General features: G+C 39.0%; 1 protein-coding gene across 3 annotated transcripts in view; it reads right to left on the bottom strand.

The window, feature by feature from the left end:
- TUSC3 (tumor suppressor candidate 3) overlaps positions 1-20,648 on the bottom strand; it is a 215,418-nt gene that overhangs the window by 118,494 nt on the left and 76,276 nt on the right. For all 3 annotated transcript variants that reach the window (XM_043454211.1, XM_043454208.1, XM_043454210.1), the window contains exon 2: positions 8,767-8,936. In XM_043454211.1, the coding sequence (XP_043310146.1) occupies positions 8,767-8,936 (170 nt within the window). The remainder of the gene's footprint in view (positions 1-8,766; positions 8,937-20,648) is intronic.

A 20,648-nucleotide genomic window follows, 5' to 3' on the forward strand; every position in this document is an offset into this window, starting at 1 on the left:
CCAGACGACCTGACCTGCCTCCTGAGAAATCTGTATGCAGGTCAAGAAGCAACAGTTAGAACTGGACATGGAACAACAGACTGATTCCAAATTGGGAAAGGAGAATGTCAAGGCTGTATATTGTCACCCTGATTATTTAACTTATGTGCAGAGTACATCAATGCAAAATGCAGGGCTGGATGAAGCACAAGCTTGAATCAAGAGTGCCAGGAGAAATATCAATAATCTCAGACATGCAGATGACACCACGCTTATGGTAGAAAGTGAAGAAGAACTAAAGAGCCTCCTGATGAAAGTGAAGAAAACTAAGATCACGGCATCTGGTCCCATGACTTCATAGCAAATAGATGGGGAAACAATGGAAACAGTGACAGACTTTATTTTGGGGGGTTCCAAAATCACTGCAGATGGTGACTGCAACCATGAAACTAAAAGACGCTTGCTCTGTAGAAGAAAAGCTGGCCAACCGAGACAGCATATTAAAAAGCAGAGACATTACTTTGCCATCAAAGGTCCATCGAGTCAAAGTTATGGTTTTTCCAGTGGTCATGTATGGATGTGAGAGTTGGACTATGACAGCTCAGTGCCGAAGAATTGATGCTTTTGAATTGTGGTGTTGGAGAAGACGAGAGTCCCTTGGACTGCAAGGAGATCCAACCAGTCCATCCTAAAGGAAATCAGTCCTGAATATTCATTGGAAGGACTGATGTTGAAGCTGAAACTCCAATACTTTGGCCACCTCATGCGGAGAACTGACTCATTTGAAAAGACCCTAATGCTGGGAAAGATTGAAGGCAGGAGGAGAAGGGGACGACAGAGGATGAGATGGCTGGATGGCAACATCGAAGCGATGGACATGAGTTTGAGTAGGCTCTGGGAGTTGGTGATGGACAGGGAAGCCTGGCGTGCTACAGTCCATGGGGTCACAAAGAGTCAGACATGACTGAGCGACTGAACTGACTGACTGACTGATTTTTTACTTATACTTAAAAGACTGAACAGAGAAACACAAAGAATATCTCTCATCACCCTGTTCTACAAGGGTTAAGTTGTAACCACTGCAGTCACCCATTGACACTACCACCCAGAGAAATTCAGGATGAAAAATGCCCAGGAGCCCTGTGCTTTGGATAAACAAGCCCATAGGTAGTTAGACCATTGAAATTCAGGAAAAATTTCAATGACCATATTCTTGCATCTTCCCAGAAGCAGAAAAGCACTAAATCATTAACTTGAGATATCTGTTCTTTGGGATGAACAGTAATCTTTTACCAAAATGTGTGCCTCACTGCATGCATTTCCTAGCTAAAACATACATTCACTGGCTCCTACCCTATCTTTTCAGAGCAGCTTCTCAGGATTGAGTGGCTCTCTCCCAGGGTATAAAACATAATTCATACAACTCCTGTGTGTCTTCCTTTAAGTCAATGAGCAAAATCAAATGTGACAAAATATTAAAATTATGAATCTTAGTAAAGGGTAGACTGGTGTCTTTGTATTAATACTATTGTTTCAACTCTCTATAGCTTTCAAATTATGGATGACTAAAACGGGGCTTTATATACAAATAATACAGAAAACAGAACTCAGAGAGTGCTACAGTGTCACACAGATAATGAAAGTTTATGAAAACATTCATCTATTCATTGTAAAATAGTCGGAATTAGCCAACCTGGGGAAGAGCCATCTAGGAAGACATCTAGTACACTGAAGTTATATCATATACCTTAGACATTAAAAAATAAATAAACTAGACAGACCTCAACAATAACCCTAGAACGTCATTTATATTAAACTGCTTATGGATTCAATCAAGTCTCAGAAAGTCCTCACGTATTAGAGAAGCCAGGCAAAGAATGTATGAATAGCATGAGAGTTTGATAGTCTTTGACAACGTGAAATACTTTGTCCAGGTAGCCAGGAATATTTGAAAAACCTAAGAATTAAGGTCATAGAGAAGTATTATCTAAGGACTAGAAGAAACAACAAGGGTGGCAGACCCAGAGCCACTTAGAAAGCACTTACAAGTGCACTAAGTGATGCAGAAGGTGATCTTATCTGTCGATAAACACAACCCTCACCTTACGCGCCGCCCTTAGATTAGAATTTCCTATAAATGTGACTTCACTGTAGTGAAACGAAACACTGATGAGCTCTTCCACATGATGTGGGCTAGCTGGCTTCAACTCACCAGTCCTTCTTTGAAATGCTAACCTGAATGAAAGCTTTTCGTGATCTAATGAGCTTAAGAAATGCTGGCTGATGGATCCCTGCCCTAAAAGACTAATAATCTTAGTTGGGAATGCAAAAGCCAAATGCAAATTACAGTTCACAGGATAAAAGCAATGATGAATATGTACACTTAAGGAAAGCATTAAATTTACTAGCTCAGGAGTCACAAATCCCAACCCTGACAGGTATTAGCTCTATGACTTTGGGAAAATTGTATAACCTCTCAGCCTAGATAAGCTCATCTAAAGAAATGATTTTTTTTTTAACTCTTACCATGTAGAGTAGTGAGAATGCCATGAGATATTACATATATAGACAACTTAACCTAGGACTGCCCAAATAATTTATACATAGTAAATAATTTTATTTAGAGAAGGAAAGACATTAACCAGTTAATATCTTTCAATGCAATAATTTATTCTCCCTCATCTTTAAAATATCTTTGCAATTACTAATTATATTATCTTTTATTTGACATTCAACAATATATTAATTTCCAGTATTACCAGCCTTTGATGTTATGTGTACCCAGATTGATTCCATATGTACTTTTTTGATCTTCCATCACCAGAATGTTTTTCCTTACCTCTACTGAACCATAGTAATAACCTTGGAAGAAGATATTTTGTTCTTAGAATTTTTAGTGAATTCTTGGAAAGATGAGTAACTGTGTAGTAGAATACATCTAAAAGATTTAGCAATTATGGAGAATATTCCTCACAGTACAATCTGATGAAGGAAGTTTGGAGTTAACACTTACAGGAGGTGAGAACTGTATTGAGTAGTAGTCTTAATTAACAACTTTATTTGGCAAAGGAGGTTGATGTTCCCACTGAGGAAGGTGAGAATTGAATTCTGAGATTTGTGAATAAACTGACTGTGTGAAAGAAGAGCTGAGTGATTTGCTAAGAGGGCTTACAAGGAAGCCAATAGCTCATTCACCAGCCTTTCAGCAAAGAAAAGCAACTGGAGAATCTCAGTGTGTTAGTTCTAGAAGAAAATTTCACTTTTTCTTAAAGAAAACAAAAAAAGCACAGAAGTCTCACAAAGGAAAAGCACTAATCCTTTAAAATTATAGTTATTAACATTTCAATGATCCTATAGATTATAAAAAAAAATACAGCAGTATTACAAGATGGTTCCAAATTACACTGACACACAGAAGTACCCAGAAGAATTCATGTATTTTTTTTTTAATTAAAAAAAAAAAAAGATTGCTCTTGATGGAGTGCCTTGCTCAATGAATCTACAACTCCCTTTGAGGCTTAATTTATAACACAAAATATAATCTGAATACTTGTTCTTGAAATTTTTTCCTTGAAACCCTTCTTTATCTTTTCATCTTAGTTGTCCCCTTGAGCTGTCTCTGATGCACTCTGTCCGTATAGGCCACAGCTGGTACTCTCTTGGCTCAATGACAGTAGATCTCAAACCACTTTTTGACCAGAATTATTTAACAAATTCTCCTTTTAAATTTTCAGTATTCTATAAATCTAACATCCTCATCCAACATATTCCAAGGCATCCCTCTTTCAGCTCACTTACTGTTTTTCCCCTCCAGTTCCATTAAAATCCTGAGTTATTCCAACATGCATGTTTATAGTGTACAAATGACCCCAGCCTTATCACTCATAAAGCTTCTCTATTACATCAACAATCATCTACACTATATGTCAGCAATTTACTTATTTATTAAATCAACCCTTTACAACTTCCTAATTTTCAACTCCATCCCCCTTTCACACAAAACCTCATATGAAAATCTATAAAATAGATAACTAATGAGATAGCAAAGTATGCATGCTCTGTGGTGACAAAGAGGGAATATATGTATGTATGTATGTATGTATGTATGTATGTATAGCTGATTCACTGTGCTGTACAGTAGAAACTAATGCAACATGTAAAGTAACTAAGCACCAAATTAAAGAAAAGAAAGAAAGGAAATCTAGCTTAATTGTATCACACCTAGTTTATCAACTGTCCCATGGCTTCTCTGACCCCCTACCCAACTTCTAACTCACATTTATACATTTCAAATATACTCTCGTTAGCACTGTCAGAATATTTGCCTAGTCCACTTCATAGAATAAAGCAAACAGCTTTGTCCCTACAGAGGATGCTCTTGCTCCTAAATTGCTGAGTACTGGGGAAGAAAATCATTTTATCCCAGAGATTCTTCACTAAAAATTTGAGTATTCTAGTTTCATCAAGGATCCTTGTCAATGCCATATGGTCATTCCAATTAGTTAAGCTTCCTACTCCCATTTGTCCTCAATGAAATTAAATTTTTAAAAGCTACAAATCATTAAACTGCTTCTCATCTTCCCTTTCTCTATCCTAGCTGCACACTAAGATTACCTAGAGCATTTTTAAATGTCCTCCCCGCCAAAAAACAAATCAAAATATCTGGGCATGGGAACCACATATCTACTCTATACTTTTTATTTGCCTCTAAAGCTTCACCTGTTCTTTCTTCTCTAACAACTTCACCCTCTTTCTAACCTCTGAAATGACTTTTTCTAATAACTTCAATCTTTTTTCTCTCATAAATCTAAAACTACTCTAAAATTTAAAAGTTTATTACAAAACAGGCTGTAATAATTATTTTGAGCTAAACATCATTAAAAAATTGGGGGTCCATATTTAACAATTTAACAACATAATGCATTAAGTCAACTATTATCTACAGGATATACCATTTACATTATGTTGTGGTTTATGTTATCAAATAACATACAATTATATGTAACTGTGAAATAAATACTTGGATAATAAAATCTTTCTAGATTGTTGTTATTTAGTCATTAAGTCATGTCCAACTCTATGACCCCATGGACTGTAGCCAGCCAGGCTCCTCTGTCCATGGAATTCTCCAGGCAAGAATACTGGAGTGGGTTGCCACTTCTTTCCCCAGGGGATCCTAGTGACCCAGGGATCGAACCCCCATCTCCTGAATTGCAGGTGGATTCTTTCCCACTGAGTCAACTGGTAAGCCCTTTCTAGATTACAGTCGCAAAAATATAATAATAGATCTCTTCATAATAATGAATACAGAAAATCAATATATTCAGTTTTTAGAAGCAAAGAAATGATTTCCCTAAATTATATATGGTATTGCAGGATGCCAGAGGATAGTCTGAATTTTTGTGGAATTTGAACTGTTATACCAAATGCCAATTAAGATGTATTTTTGCTTCACAAGGGCTATTCAGCATCCCGTAGATGAACATAAACATACCTGTTCTTAAGTGCTGGCCCAATGCTGACAAATGTTAATGTCCACTTAAGTACTGGTCTTCAAATTGGTAGGAAGGGGACTCAGAATTGTCTGAAATGCTGTTTTTCAAAATAGTTTGCTCATCGTCTTTTTAACCTACCTTGACCTTTCTCAACATACACTCATTACTAGATTCTGATGAAATCTTTCATAAAAATTTCAGAACACTGAAATTCCCTTTCTGCAAGCTAGTCTGACAGAAACTGATTAGTTTTTTTCCACTGGCTCATGTTACTAATGATTTTGTTTTCCACTAAAGTTCAAAATGGTTTAGAAATCTAAATAAAGCCTACATATAAATACACAATGTGAACAGTCTGCATGTGGAGTCACCACATAAAAAGTGTTTGTTCTTGAAAAACATTCATCCAAGAAGAAACAGAAAAACTGAATTATCCTTAACAACTGAGGAAATGGAATATGTAATTTAAGAACTCCAGGTCAAGACAATTCTACTGGAGAATTTGATCAAACATTTAAAGAATTAACACAATTTCTAAAACTAATTTCTCAAATTACTTCTAGAAAATAAATGAGGGAACATTTCCCAATGTATTTTACAAAGTATTACCATCAGACCAAAACTAGACAAAGACAGTATGAGTAATGAAAAATATAAACTAACATCTGACATGAACTTAAAATATAAAAGTCTTCAACAAAATATCAGCAAATTCAATTCAGCAATACTAAAAAAGAATATAACAATCAAGCGGGATATATTCCAAAATGCAAAGTTGATTCAACAGCTGAAAATCAACCAATGTAATCTACCATAGTGTTAGTCACTCAGTCGTGTACGACTCTTTGCAACCCCATGGAGTGTAGCCAGCTAGGCTCCTCTGTCCATGTAATTCTCCAAGCAAGAATACTGAAATGAGTAGGCATTCCCTTCTACAGGGCATCTTCCCAACCCAGGGATCAAATCCAGATATCCTGCATTACAGGCAGATTTTTTTACCATCTGAGCCACTAGGGAAGCCCATGTAATCTACCATATGAACAACCTAAAGAAGAAAAATCCTACCAATTAACTTCCCCAAATTAGGCAAAATTCAATACCCATTCATGACAAAAGCTTTCAATAAACTAGTAAAGAACACTCTCAATTATAAAGAATATTAGTAAAAATCTAACAGCTAATAACATAACAAGTGATGAAAGACTGAATGCTTTCTCCCGGAGATCAGATGAAAATGTAAAACATAAAACTTTTAAAACTTTTTGAAAAACACATGAGGGAAAAAAAATAAAATTGGTGATTGAGAGCTAGGCAAAGAGTTCGATTTGACAAGACAAGTAAGATCTGTAAAAGATAAACTGAAAAATTGGACTCACTAAATTGAAATCTGCAAAAGATCTTGTTATGAGGATGAAAAGACAAGCCATAGACTAGGAAGAAATATTTAAGGACCACATCTTGCCTGGAGAATCCCCATGGACAGAGGAGCCTGGAGGACTACAGCCCACGGGATCACAAACAGTCGGAGATGACTGAGCAACTAAGCGCAGCACAGAAGACATGAACAGACACTTTGGTAAAGAGGTGAGACACAGTGACAAAAAAGTAAATGAGAAGATGTTCAGCACCATTACATCAGTGAGATGCAAAATAAAACCACAAAATAAAACTACATACCCATGGAATGGCTAAAATAAAACAATGACAACACTGATGCTGGTAAGGATATGGAAAAACTAGGCCCTTCACACACTGCTGGTAAGAATGTAAAATGATACAGCCACGTTGGAAAACATTTTGGCTGAGTTGCATGGTAGTTACATGCCATCACACACTCTGGCAATTTATCTCAGAGAAATGAAAACTTCAGTGCACACAAACCTGTACAAGAGTGTTCATAACAGCTGTATTTCTAACAGCCAAAAACTGGAAACAACCCAGGATTCTTTTAGCAGATGGATGGTTAAACAAACTGCAGTACATCCACACCACAGGATATTGTTGTTGTTCAGTCAGTAAGTCGTGTCCGACTCTTGAGACCCCATGCACTGCAGCCCACCAGGCTCCTCTGTCCACAGGATTTCCCAGGCAAGAATACTCGAGTGGGTTGCCATTTGCTTCTCCAGGGGATCTCCCTAACCCAGGGATCAAACCCATGTCTCCTGCACTGGCAGACAAATTCTTTACCACTGAGCCACCAGGGAAGCCCACCATAGGATATTACTCAGTAACAAAAACAATGAAGTGCTGATAAATGCAACAACTTGGACAGATTTTGAAGGAGTTAAAAGTAAAAAAACAAAAAGCCAAATCCAAAAGGTCATGTGTTGTATGATTCCATTTACATAACAGTCTTGAAATGATGAAATTATAGAAATGGAGAATAAATTCAGAAGGTTGGGAGATGGGGTGCGTGTGGCAATAAAGGGCACCAGAAGGGAGACTTATTGTGAAGAACTGCTCTGCATCTTGACTGTATCAATACCAACATCCTGCTTGTGAAACTGTGCTATTGCTTCAAAAGATGTTAGCAGAGGTCACTGAGTAAACGGTATATAGGATTTCTCTGTATCGTGTCTTAAAATTTCATGTAAGACTACAACTATCTCAAAATTAAAAGATCTATGTAAAATAAGCACTGTTGTATTTATACTCCTCCAAAACTTTCTTTGGTATGTTCCCACTGAAAAATATTTCATTCATTTCAAATTGTTTACTTCTACATCACAGGAACAAAATTCTCAACACTAGAGGTACTAAAACGTAAATGGACTTAAGTCCATTAAAATCTTTCTATTAAACAATTTAAGTTGAGTGTATTTAATCGGGCTACTTCACTGCCCCTGAGATATAAGCTGGTGACCTACAAGGCAATTTTCAAACCGAATTCCATAATACACATAGCTACACAGGACATAAAGCCAAAAATCTGTTTTATGGTTACTTGTGGATTGGTCTACACAATATAAAAATATTAGCCAATCAAAATCACCTCCCAGAAACCACTAAGTTTGAGCTTACATTTAAATGCACTTAATTACAGCTGACTACAACATTGAACAAATGTTTAATTCTTTTTTTTTTTTTTTTAATGGCCCGTGCAGCATGTGGAATCTTAATTCTTCAACCAGGGATCAAACCCATGGCGCCCCCTGCATTGGAAGCAGGGAACGTTAACTACCAGACTGGCAGAGAAGCCCAAACCAATGCTTAATTCTAGTATACGCATTTATCTTAACTGTAATAAGTACATAATAATACAATAAGTTAATTTTTTAAATACATACATTACCTGCACACAGAACACTGGCGCTGGGGTTGAAGAGCAGTGAACATAACAATCATTGAATAGTTTCGAGGTGGTGCCTTTATAAATTTTCGGAATTTGTCACCATTCATTCGGAAGACTGAGCGCCTGGAACTCCATTCCATCAGCTGTTCTACTTTCTCGGCTAAAAGATTCTGCAGAAACATAAGGGTTTAAATTTACACAGAGTTCAAATCCTTCGGTTTGTACTTTATATTAAAAAAAATTACATGAGGTTGTATTTTACCAAACATTTATTTGCTTTGGTGAATACATAGTTAGCTGACCATGTATGCATAAAATATTTCATTTATTTTTTCTAATGACTATAAAAGTTTATTAAAAAGGCATCAAAATAAAACAGACTTTCACTTCCAGAAAAACAAAATAGATGTGCTTTTCCCTAGTGAGTGCTAAGTTGTTTCAGTCATGTCTGACTCTGTGCAACCCTACGGACTATAGCCTGCCAGTCTCCTCTGTCCGTGGGATTCTCCAGGCAGGAATACTGGAGTGGGTTCCCATTTCCTTCTCCAGGGGACCTTCCCGACCCAGAGATCAGGCCTACATCTCTTATGGCTCCTGCACTGGCAGGTGGGTTCTCTACCACCCTGGGACGCCAGGGTGCTTTTCCCTAATCCTTCACTAAACACAGCTAAAAACTCTGGTCACCGTATAAAAACACAACCCTAAGAAGGCTCTGAAAAGTAGAAAGAAGAGGAAGGATGGCAGGGGATCCCAAAATGAAGAGTGCCAAAGCAGTAAGTGCCCTGGGTTTTGTTTCAGCCTCATCCGTCTCCCAAACTGGTAACTAGAGGCGACGGCAACCCAACATCACCAATGGACACAAACACACACAAAAAGCCCCAAGAGAAGCCTGCTTTCTTTACCCAAAGGACAACGAGGGACAACCCAGTAAGCCAAGAAGTAACTGCTCTAGTCTAGCCGAATACCACAGAAGAAACGCTGCCCGTACTCTGCCTCCCTCACTACGAAGGGTGGAATGAAGGAGATGCCTCAACCCAATTAGAATTAAATCCCCGCTAAGCTTTAACATGCAGCAGTATGGAGGGAGCTCATGAAGATAAGCCTGAGAGAAAGACAATGTACAAAACAGCACTGCTGCATGATCTGTTAATATTTGTAGTGAGGTCAAAACGGGGAAAACCCTACTGTGCCAGAAGTCACGACAGCGGCTAAGTGCAGCAGGACTGCAGTGGTGGGAGGCATGGTGAGGCGAGGCAGTTCCATGAGCTGGGGAACCAGGAGGGTTCTCATCCAGGATGTGGGTGGGAGTGAAGTAACTCTCTAGCCTCTGTATCAGTTCAGTTCAGTCACTCAGTCGTGTCCCACTCTTTGCGACCCCATGAACCACAGCACGCCAGGCCTCCCTGTCCATCACCAACTACCCAGAGTTTACTCACTCATGTCCATTGAGTCGGTGATGCCATTCAGCCATCTCATCCTCTGTCGTCCCCTTCTCCTCCTGCCCCCAATCCCTCCCAGCATCAAGGTCTTTTCCAATGAGTCAACTCTTCTCACGAGGTGGCCAAAGTATTGGAATTTCAGCTTCAGCATCAGTCCTTCCAATGAACACCCAGGACTGATCTCCTTTAGGATGGACTGGTTGGATCTCCTTACAGTCCAAGGGACTCTCAAGAGATTTCTCCAACACCACAGTTCAAAAGCATCAATTCTTCGGTGCTCAGCTTTCTTCACAATCCAAATCTCACATCCATGCATGACTACTGGAAACACCAGAGCCTTGACTAGACGGACCTTTGTTGGCAAAGTAATGTCTCTGCTTTTTAATATGCTGTCTAGGTTGGTCATAACTTTCCTTCCAAGGAGTAAGCACCTTTTAATTTCATGGCTGCAATCACCATCTACAGTGACTTTGGAGCCCCAAAAAATAAAGTCTTACACTGTTTCCCCATCTATTTGCCATGAAATGATGGGACTGGATGCCATGATCTTAGTTTTCTGAATGTTGAGCTTTAAGCCAACTTTTTCACTCTCCTCTTTCACTTTCATCAAGAGGCTTTTTAGTTCCTCTTCGCTTTCTGCCATAAGGGTGGTGTCATCTGCATATCTGAGCTTATTGATATTTCTCCCGGCAATCTTGATTCCAGCTTGTGCTTCTTCCAACCCAGCGTTTCTCATGATGTACTACTCTGCATATAAGTTAAATATGCAGGGTGACAATATACAGCCTTGACGTACTCCTTTTCCTATTTGGAACCAGTCTGTTGTTCCAAGTCCAGTTCTAACTGTTGCTTCCTGACCTGCACATAGGTTTCTCAAGAGGCAGGTCAGCCGGTCTGGTATTCCCTTCTCTTTCAGAATTTTCCACAGTTTATTGTGATCCACACAGTCAAAGGCTTTGTATGGTATAGCCTCTGTATAGTATACTCTTAATATTTACATTGCCCATTTTACCTGAAAAAGTCTGAGAAGTAAAAAACTATGGGGCTGTATACCTACAAGAAATCTGTTAGCCTTGGAAAACCAAGAAAGCATGAATGGGCGGGGAAGAAAGACTTCAATTATGCCATTTTATGCCTTAGAAAGACTAAGGACTTAGAGATCAGTCCTGGGTATTCATTGGTAGGACTGATTTTGAAGCTGAAACTCCAATACTTTGGCCACCTGAAGTGAACAGCTGACTCATTTGAAAAGACCCTGATGCTGGGAAAGATTGAGTACAGGAGGAGAAGGGGACAACAGAGGATGAGATGGTGGGATGGCATCACCGACTCAATGGACATGGGTTTGAGTAAACTCCGGGAGTTGGTGATGGACAGGGAGGCCTGGTGTGCTGCGGTTCATGGGGTCACAAAGAGTCGGACACAACTGAGCAACTGAACTGAACTGAAGGACTTAAGGAGAGATATAATTTTAATCGATGAGATGCATGATAACCATGGAATGTCCCATCACTGCGGTCAGTGACTGTAGCCATGAAATTAGAAGATGATTGCTTCCTGGAAGGAAAGCTATGACAAACCTAGACAGAGTATTAAAAAGCAAAGACATCACTATGCTGACAAAAGCCTGTATAGTCAAGGCTATGGTCTTTCCAGTAGTCATGCATGGATGTGAGAGTTGGACCATAAAGAAGGCTGAGCACCAGAGAATTGATGCTTTTCAACTGCAGTGCTGGAGAGGACCCTTGAGAGTCCCTTGGACTGCAAGGAGAGCAAACCAGTCAATCCTACAAGAAATCAACTCTGAATTGGAAAGACTGATGCTGAGGCTGAAGCTCCAGAACTTTGGCCACCTGATGTGAAGAGTCAACTCACTGGAAAACTGTGATCCTGGCAAAGACTGAAGGTAGCAGAAGAGGGCGACCGGGGATGAGATGGTTGGATGGTATCACCAATTCAATGGACATGAACTTGGGCAAACTCCGAGAAATGAAGAGGGACAGAGAGGCCTGGCGGGCTGCAGTCCACAGGGTTGCAAAGAGTCAGACATGACTTGGCAATTGACCAACAACAACGATAGCTAGCGGACTTCCCAGGTGGGTCAGCTGTAAAGGATCTGCCTGTCAATGCAGGAGACATGGATTCAATATCTGGTCTGGGAAGATTCCCTAGAGTAGGAAATGGCAACCCACCCTAATATCTTGCCTGGGAAATCCCATGGAGAGAGGAACCTGGTGGGCTACAGTCCATGGGGCTGCAAAGAAGTAGGCACAACTTAGTGACTCAACAACAACATGATTATCAAGAGTCACACCTGAGCCCACCAAGCCACAGTCCAAGAGTACTGTATGCAAAGAAAAAGGGCTATGTTCTGGTCCCTCAAAAGGAAAACTTGGACAAGATACTTCTCCTCTCAGAACCTAGGGAGTCATCTGTTAACATCTGACCTTCCAACAAATGAGCTTCCCAGGTGGTGCCAATGGTAAAGAACCTGCCTGCCAACGCAGAAGACCCAAGAGACCCAGGTTTGATCCCTAGGTGGGGCAGATCCCCTGGAGGAGGACATGAAAATCAACTCCAGTATTCTTGCCTGGAGAGTCCCATGGACAGAGGAGCCTGGTAGGCTACAGTCCATAGGGTCACAAAGAAACAGACATGACTGAAGTGACTTAGCACACACACAGCATTCCAATAATTACCATGATGATTTATTGAGAGATGATAGACAAAAAACCTTTGTAAATTATAAAGTACTATAAAACATAAGGTAATATTAGAAGTATTGTTTTTACTATTGTTAAATAATGAAGGGTGATCACTATCATCCTATATATACTCTATAATTCCTCTCGTGTCAAATTTCCCACCTCTTCTGAAATACATTAAAACAACACACAAGTGAGAACCACAGTTTTAATTCTGGCTACTACAGGAGAACTTTATATATTCAGATTAAATATTAGGTGACAAAAAATGAGATTTTTTTTTAAATAAAATCTATCTTTCTCTAATTACTGTCTCAGAATATTAAGTGCTTCATATATGCTAAGCACCATACTGTGGACATCACATATGCTAACTTATTAAACTCACACGGCAATCACAGCAGCAGATAATAAACTTACTCCACAAAGGAGAAACTGAAGTCTACAGAACTGTAGCTCTCGCCACTGCTCTACCCGGAAAGGTTTTACTTGCAACAACTCTGAAAAATACACCAGTTACCTTAAACCAACAACCAACACCTCTAGTGAGTGCTCAGTTTTATTCATGACAAGGCTCAAATCCCCCATTATTAGAGGAAAAGGCAATGCTGACCTATTACTGTTTGAGATGAAACACATCAGCATGGTAGGTGATAGCAAGTGATTAGTTTGGTTTTTTTTTTTTTAAGGAAACATTCCAATTTTTAAAAGATAAGTAAATAAAAAAAGATAAGTCAATAATTCCTGTACGTGGAGAAACAATTTTGATCATGTGAAGACATTCAACTACATTAACAAATTAAGTCTGGAAACAAAAAAAAGAAAGACTGTAAAACACAGAAGATATGCACCTTAAAAATCTGTAGTATTAACACAGCGAGCACTTATTGGGTGCTTACTATGGGATAGGCACTGTGCAAAATGCTTTCGTTAGGTAATAAACTCATCAATCCTCGTAACAGTCCTATGGGGGTTATCCCTGTTGTTTCAAGTTTAGAGACAAGGAAACTGAGGCACTGAGACTTAAGTAACCTCTACAAGATTATACAGCTAGAAAACGGGAGAATTGGGATTCCAAGTCTAATTCCAAAGTACATACTCTAAACTTCTGTACATATAGAAACAGCTCATGTAGCTCAATAATATATATAAAAAAAAGACCCCATCAAAAAATGGGTGGAAGACCTACACAGACATTTCTCCACAGAGGGCACACAGATGGCCGAGATGCATGACAAGACACTCAGTGTCAGCACTCACTCGAGAAACCCGAAACTACACTGAGATACCGACTCACACCCGTCAGAACAGCCAGCGTCAAAAAAATCTACAAACAATAAATGCTGGAGAGGGTGTGGAGAAAAAGGAATCCTCCCACACTGTTGGAGGGAATATAAACCGGCGCAGTCAGTATGAACAGTAGGTAAATTCCTTAAAAAAGTAAGAGCAGAGCTACCACATGATCCAGCAATCCCATTTCTGGGCACATATCCAAAGAAAACCAAAATTCCAAAAGACACATGTAGGGACTTCCCTGGGGGTCCAATGGTGAAGACTCCACCTTTCAGTGCCTGGGGGGCACAGACTTCATTCCTGGTTAGGGACCTAAGATCCCACAGGCTTTGTTGTCAAAAAACCAAAACGTAAAAACAGAAGCAAAACAAATTCAGAGAGAGACTCAAAAAATTAAAAAAAAAAAAAAAAGATACATGTAAGCCCAATGTTCACTGCAGCACTATTTATAATAGCCAACACATGGAAACAATCTCAATGTCTGTGGACAAAGGACAGGATAAAGAGGATGTGATGTGTGAGTGTGTGTGTGTGCATGCGCTTAGTCTCTCAGTCGTGTCTGACTCTTTGCAACCCCGCGGACTGTAGCCCACCAGGCTCCTCTGTCCATGGGAATTCTCCAGGCAAGAATACTGCAGTGGGTTTCCATGCCCTCTCCAAACCAGGGATCGAACCCAGGTCTCCCGCACTGCAGGCAGATTCTTCACTGACTGAGCCACCAGGGAAACCCAAGAATACTGGAGTGGGTGGCCTATCCCTTCTCCAGGGGAACTTCCCACCCCAGGAAAGCAAACCGGGGTCTCCTGCTCTGCAGGCAGATTCTTCACCAGCTGAGCTACCAAGTAAGCCCAATGTGATACATACATACAATAAACGAAATAATGCCATTTGCAGTGACATACATGTCATATTGAGTAAGTCAGACAAAGAAAGACAACAATCATAAGATATCACTTGCATGTGGAATCTTAAAAAAAAAAAAAAAAACGATACAAATGAACTCACAGAATAGAAACAGAGGCACAGGTATAGAGAACAAACTTATAATGTACCACAGGGGAAAACAGGAGGATAAATTTCGAGACTAGGATTGACATATACGCCCTACTGTATGTAAGAGAGATAACTAATGAGACCTCCCGTACAGGACAGGGAACTCCACCCAACACTCTGTAATGACCTACGTGGGAACATAACCGACGAAAGAGTGGGTATATGGATGCACATTAATACGGCTGACTCACTCTGCTGTCCAGCAGAAACTACCACAACATCGTAAATCAGCCACCCTCCAAAACGACTTTTAAAAAACCTTTACACACACGGCAGAATCTTAAAGGTTTTAGAGATTACAGAAAAGTCCATGCAACCAGAAGCCTAATATTCAAAAAGCACATACTGAATTCAAAATAAAATTGCTAAGTAGGAGAGCCTACGAAATGAAGAGGGGATAACACTACTACCCAAAGAAAGAGAGGCCTCTTCACATCTTCATCTAGTAAACTTTGCACAGAAAAAGAAATGGTTTAGAAAGGTAGGCTTTTTGGGCATTATGGTTGACTGAAACTTTCAAGAACATGTGTTATAAAGAAGGCTAAGCTAATTCCCAGAGGAAAACGTTGCAAGGTGACAGAGCAGAAATATTCAGTAAGGAAAAGAAATCTGATTAATGTGAATTCAAGCTTTTAAAATCTGAGAAAGATCACAGAAATTAATCTACCGTTTCATTTCTCTGTGACAGGACTATGACCTTACTGAAGGAGAAGGTTATGTACATCTGTTCCTTTGAAGCATTCCCCTTTCTAGGGACGCTTGCACTCTCTTTGTTAGTTCCTTTTCTTCATGATACAGTTTCTCTTATCCAGGACTACTCTGAAGACTTCACCACCTTCTCTGATTGTGTGTCCCTTTGGGTCTCTGATGCTCATGAATCTTAACTCCATATTTTCACTGGAGGATGAAACCTAAAGCAAAATCAGGCCCAAGGGAATTCTGTGTGATGAAAGGAGAATAAAAACATCCCTAACATGGACAATAGCACAACCTTTCAAAATTGAGAGGGCACCATATGTTCATTTTAAAAACAGAAAAAGAATTTGATGGCTCAAGTTTAAATGATGATTCTATGTTTACATGCAATGTAACTTGACCAAATTGTTTCTCTGAATCTCAGTTTCTTCATCTATAAAATAACCTCACAATGATATCGATAAAATTACGAGTTACTGTATGGAAAACTCCTAGGACAGCATCCTGCAAAGTACTGGCACTCAAATTTTGTCCCCTTCTCCTCGGGTTAATTTCTATCAGCAACATTGATTAGGTTGCTGAAGGAATACCTACCATGGGAATTTTTTTTATCTTATTACTATCTTCAAGAGGCACATTGGTAAAGAATCTACCTGTCAATGTAGCAGATGCAAGAGACATGGGTTTGATCCCTGGGCTGGTAAGATCCCCTGAAGAGGAAATGGCAACCCACTCCGGTATTCTTGGCTGGAAATTCCAAGGACAGAGGAGCCTGGCGGGCTGCAGTCCACGGGGTGGCAAAGTCACGACTGAGCGCGTACAGCACAGCACAGTTACCAAATGTTTTCTGAGTACTTACAACATAACAGACACCGTGCTAAAGCTTATAAACATGCACTGTGGATTACCAATCACATGACAAGCACTATGCTCAATTTACAGAGAACAAAAAAGTACGACAGAGTCTCCTCTCAAGGCTTTATGGCAAATAAGCTCTAGCATTAAAAAATACACTTTTTTGATATACTCGGGTTGTGGCTTTGCTGTTAAATAAATGGCTCAGTGCCAAGTCAGGAAAGGATGGCACAAAAGATCTTATTTCCATGAGCACTAAGTGATTGGCAGTGGCTAATTTAAAGTCAGTACAATGCAAACTTTTGAAATCCAGACTGATTCTATCAGTAAAGAATGTGTGACCAGTTGGGTTTTATCTGCTGCTGCTGTTATCTTAAGTAGACATAGATGCCATACACCTACCATTTCCAAATGGAGAAAGATTCCTAAAACTTAAGACTCTTCAAGGAAAAAACCCTGTCCTTACCTGTTACCCTGTAAGAAGCATGGGCTGGCAGGTCCCACATCCTAACAAAGTTAAGACACTCAGTCATTCTAACAATAGGTGCCCAACTCTCTATTTTCACTTAATGTTTTTATGAAAACTGAATTTCATGCCAATTCACTATCAATAAACTAACTGGCATAATTTATATATGCCAGTCCCCAACATATGACATTATTTAACTTTTCCTCAATTCATGTTTTTTTTTAACCAATTCATCTTTCATTAAACACCGCTCAATGAAATTTATTGTTCCAAAGTGAAGCTCAAGCAGGAAAAATAAAATCTCAGTAATTTAATACTCTTACACCCATACTTTTTTTTTTTACCATATTGTCCCTAGGTAAATTTTAATGATGACCAGATGCACCAAACTAAAGATATGTATGTGGTCTCATGTCTTAAAAAAATATACATCTGCCAGAAAGATGGCTGTTCACATGTCTTTGCCCCAGTCACCTACACAGTATTTCCATCCACATGGCATTCATTTAGGCACCCACTGTCTTCCAAGTAGCCACGATATAACCTGCTTACAACAATTCACAGGACATAAATTTGGAATGAGAATAAGAAGTACATGTTGAAGGTATCTCTTGGTGACACAAAGAAACTTCACCACCTCTCTGTCCTTCTATGTTGTTTCTTTTTTTAGAATATAAAATATTTACATATTTCCTCTTTTCTAACAAGAAAAGAGAGTTTTCCTTTTCACAACTTGAATATCCAAAAGGTTCAATCAAAGCCAAATGATAAAGCAAACAGAAGCAGCTGGATGCATATTTTAGCATTTGGGAGAAAATCAGTTTCAACTCCTACACTTAATTGATCCCCAAACTCTTTTATTCAATTTTCTTAATATTACAACATTCCTCTCAGATTTGAATAAAATATAATCAGCAATGGATGTTCCCAGAAGCCAAACTTTAACACTTTATACCACCCCGTGTACATTACATCTAGTCACTAAAGATCACCAACAGTCTTAAGGGCCCTCAGAAAACCACAATGAGCTAAACAATCAAGAGAACAGACAGTTTTAATCAAAAATAGAAAAAGGACACAGTACACATGCCATAAAAAGTGCAAAGATTCAAAAAAGGAGTTACTTAAGAACTTGGCAATCATGTTATCTCTGCAGGAAATATAATCTACACACTGTAGGAAACCCTCAACCATCATTACTTCAAAAGGTGAAAAAGTAAGAGATTCAAAATTACATTAAGTAAATCACACTGAGAGAGTCAATTCCTACACAGGTTGATAAGTCCAGGGTCCCCAAGGAGTAGAAAGGGGTCTGGGGTCATCAAGGACGAGAGAAGGGTCTGGAATTCTCAAGGAGGAGGAAAGGACAAACTCTCTTTTTTTCTCCTACATTCCTTAGTCTTAGTCTCAGAAATTTTTTTTCTTTAAGCCTGCAACTGATGATTACACAACATACAACTGTTTAAACTCTGTAGTAAGGATTATATAACAACAATGTATCCTGCTTGAGGACAGTTTCTCCTTCCTAAAAACCTTCTGACTAATCCTGTTATCTTAAAACATATATTATGGGGGTGGGCTTCCCCTGTAGCTCAGTCAGTAAAGAGTGTGACTGCAATGCAGGAGACCTGGGTTCGATCCCTGGGTTGGGAAGATCCCCTGGAGAAGGAAATGGCAACCCTCTCCAGTGTTCTTGCCTGGAGAATCCCATGGACAGAGGAGCCTGGCAGGCTATAGTCTATAGGGTTGCTAAAGTCGAACATGACTGAGCAACTAAACTTTCTAAGTTCTAATCCTGTTACCTTAAAATGTAAATTGTGGGAGTGGGTCTGGTAAAATTTTTACACCTTTGAGACATCTTTTTGATTTACTGTAATAACTAATTTAAAAAGTTTATAACTCCATTGCTAACACTAGCAAGGGAGACACTCTCTGTCCCCCTTCTTATGTCTGTGTCAGAAGCTTTCTCTGACCCTCTTCATACTTTTAGTAAAACTCTGCTACACAAAAGCTCCTGAGTGATCAAGCCTGGTCCCTGGTCCCGAAGCTAAATCATCTTCTTCGAAGATCAAGAATCCAACACGATTTACCATAAGCTATCAATACTGAGAGTTCTCTTATGTATTTGATATCAAATGCTTTAGAATTAAAGAAAGAAATACTGGAGAACCCCAGAACAACTGCATCTCAGCGTAGAGCCTAAAGAGAACCTGGGTAAATACAGAAAAGGGAATTGGCTACCTATGGCCAATACCACAGCAGCTACAAGCTTATATGGGGGAGAGAGTCATGTTACATAAGTTGTTATGTCCGACGTGTCAAAAATACTTATCTAATTAAATTCAGATCTGAATGAGAAATGTAGAAATAATTTAGGAAAACATTTTTTCAAATGTTCCTGCCTTTTTATTTTTTACAACGGAGAAAACTTCAAACAATGGTTCAAGTGAATTAACACTGAGTTAAGTAAACTTTTCTTAGAGAATCAGTAAAAATATTTTAAGTAATAATTTAAGCAAAAAAGTCTTTTAAGCAATGGCTTTGACCTGAACTCTTCCCAGAAAACCTGCCTGGGAAAAGACCCACTATTCCATGGTTCTGTATCACTCGAAGCCTCCTGAGCATGGCAAGCTTCTGACTGGTCCTGATGCTTGCTCTATACACACTGTTCATCTACTGAGTGGATAATCTGTAAAATTTTTAAGCTGTAATCTAGGAACTGATCATATATTAACTAATTTATTAACTCATATAAATTTATGCCTATTCAAATGCAATTTTTAAAACAAGGGTTTCTAAAATTCAGTTTAATCATAGACTCTTTGCTCTATTTGCTCGCTACTTCAAAAGAAGAAAGAGCACTATAAAAGAAGCAACTTGCCTGCTGACTTTCATATTTACAGTATATATAATTGACAAAGCTAGTGGAGGTGATGGAATTCTAGTCAAGCTATTTCAAATCCTAAAAGATGATGCTGTGACAGTACTGCACTCAATATGCCAGCAACTTTGGAAAAGTCAGCAGTGGTCACAGGACTGGAAAAGATCAGTTTTCATTACAATCCCAAAGAAAGGCAATGTCAAAGAATGTTGAAACTACTGCAGAACTGGACTCATCTCACATGCAAGCAAAGTAATGCTCAAAATTATCCAAGCCAGGCTTCAACAGTATGTGAACCATAAACACCCAGATGTTCCAACTGAATTTAGAAAAGGCAGAGGAACCAGAAATTTAAAAAAAAAAAAAAAAAAATCCGCTGGATCATAGAAAAAGCAAGAGAATTCCACAAAAATGTCTACTTTTCCTTCACTGACTACCCCAAACCTTTGACTGTGTGGATCACAACAAACTGAAAAATTCAAGAGATGGGA

Source organism: Cervus canadensis, chromosome 31, assembly GCF_019320065.1.
Source record: "Cervus canadensis isolate Bull #8, Minnesota chromosome 31, ASM1932006v1, whole genome shotgun sequence".
Classification (NCBI taxonomy): domain Eukaryota; kingdom Metazoa; phylum Chordata; class Mammalia; order Artiodactyla; family Cervidae; genus Cervus; species Cervus canadensis.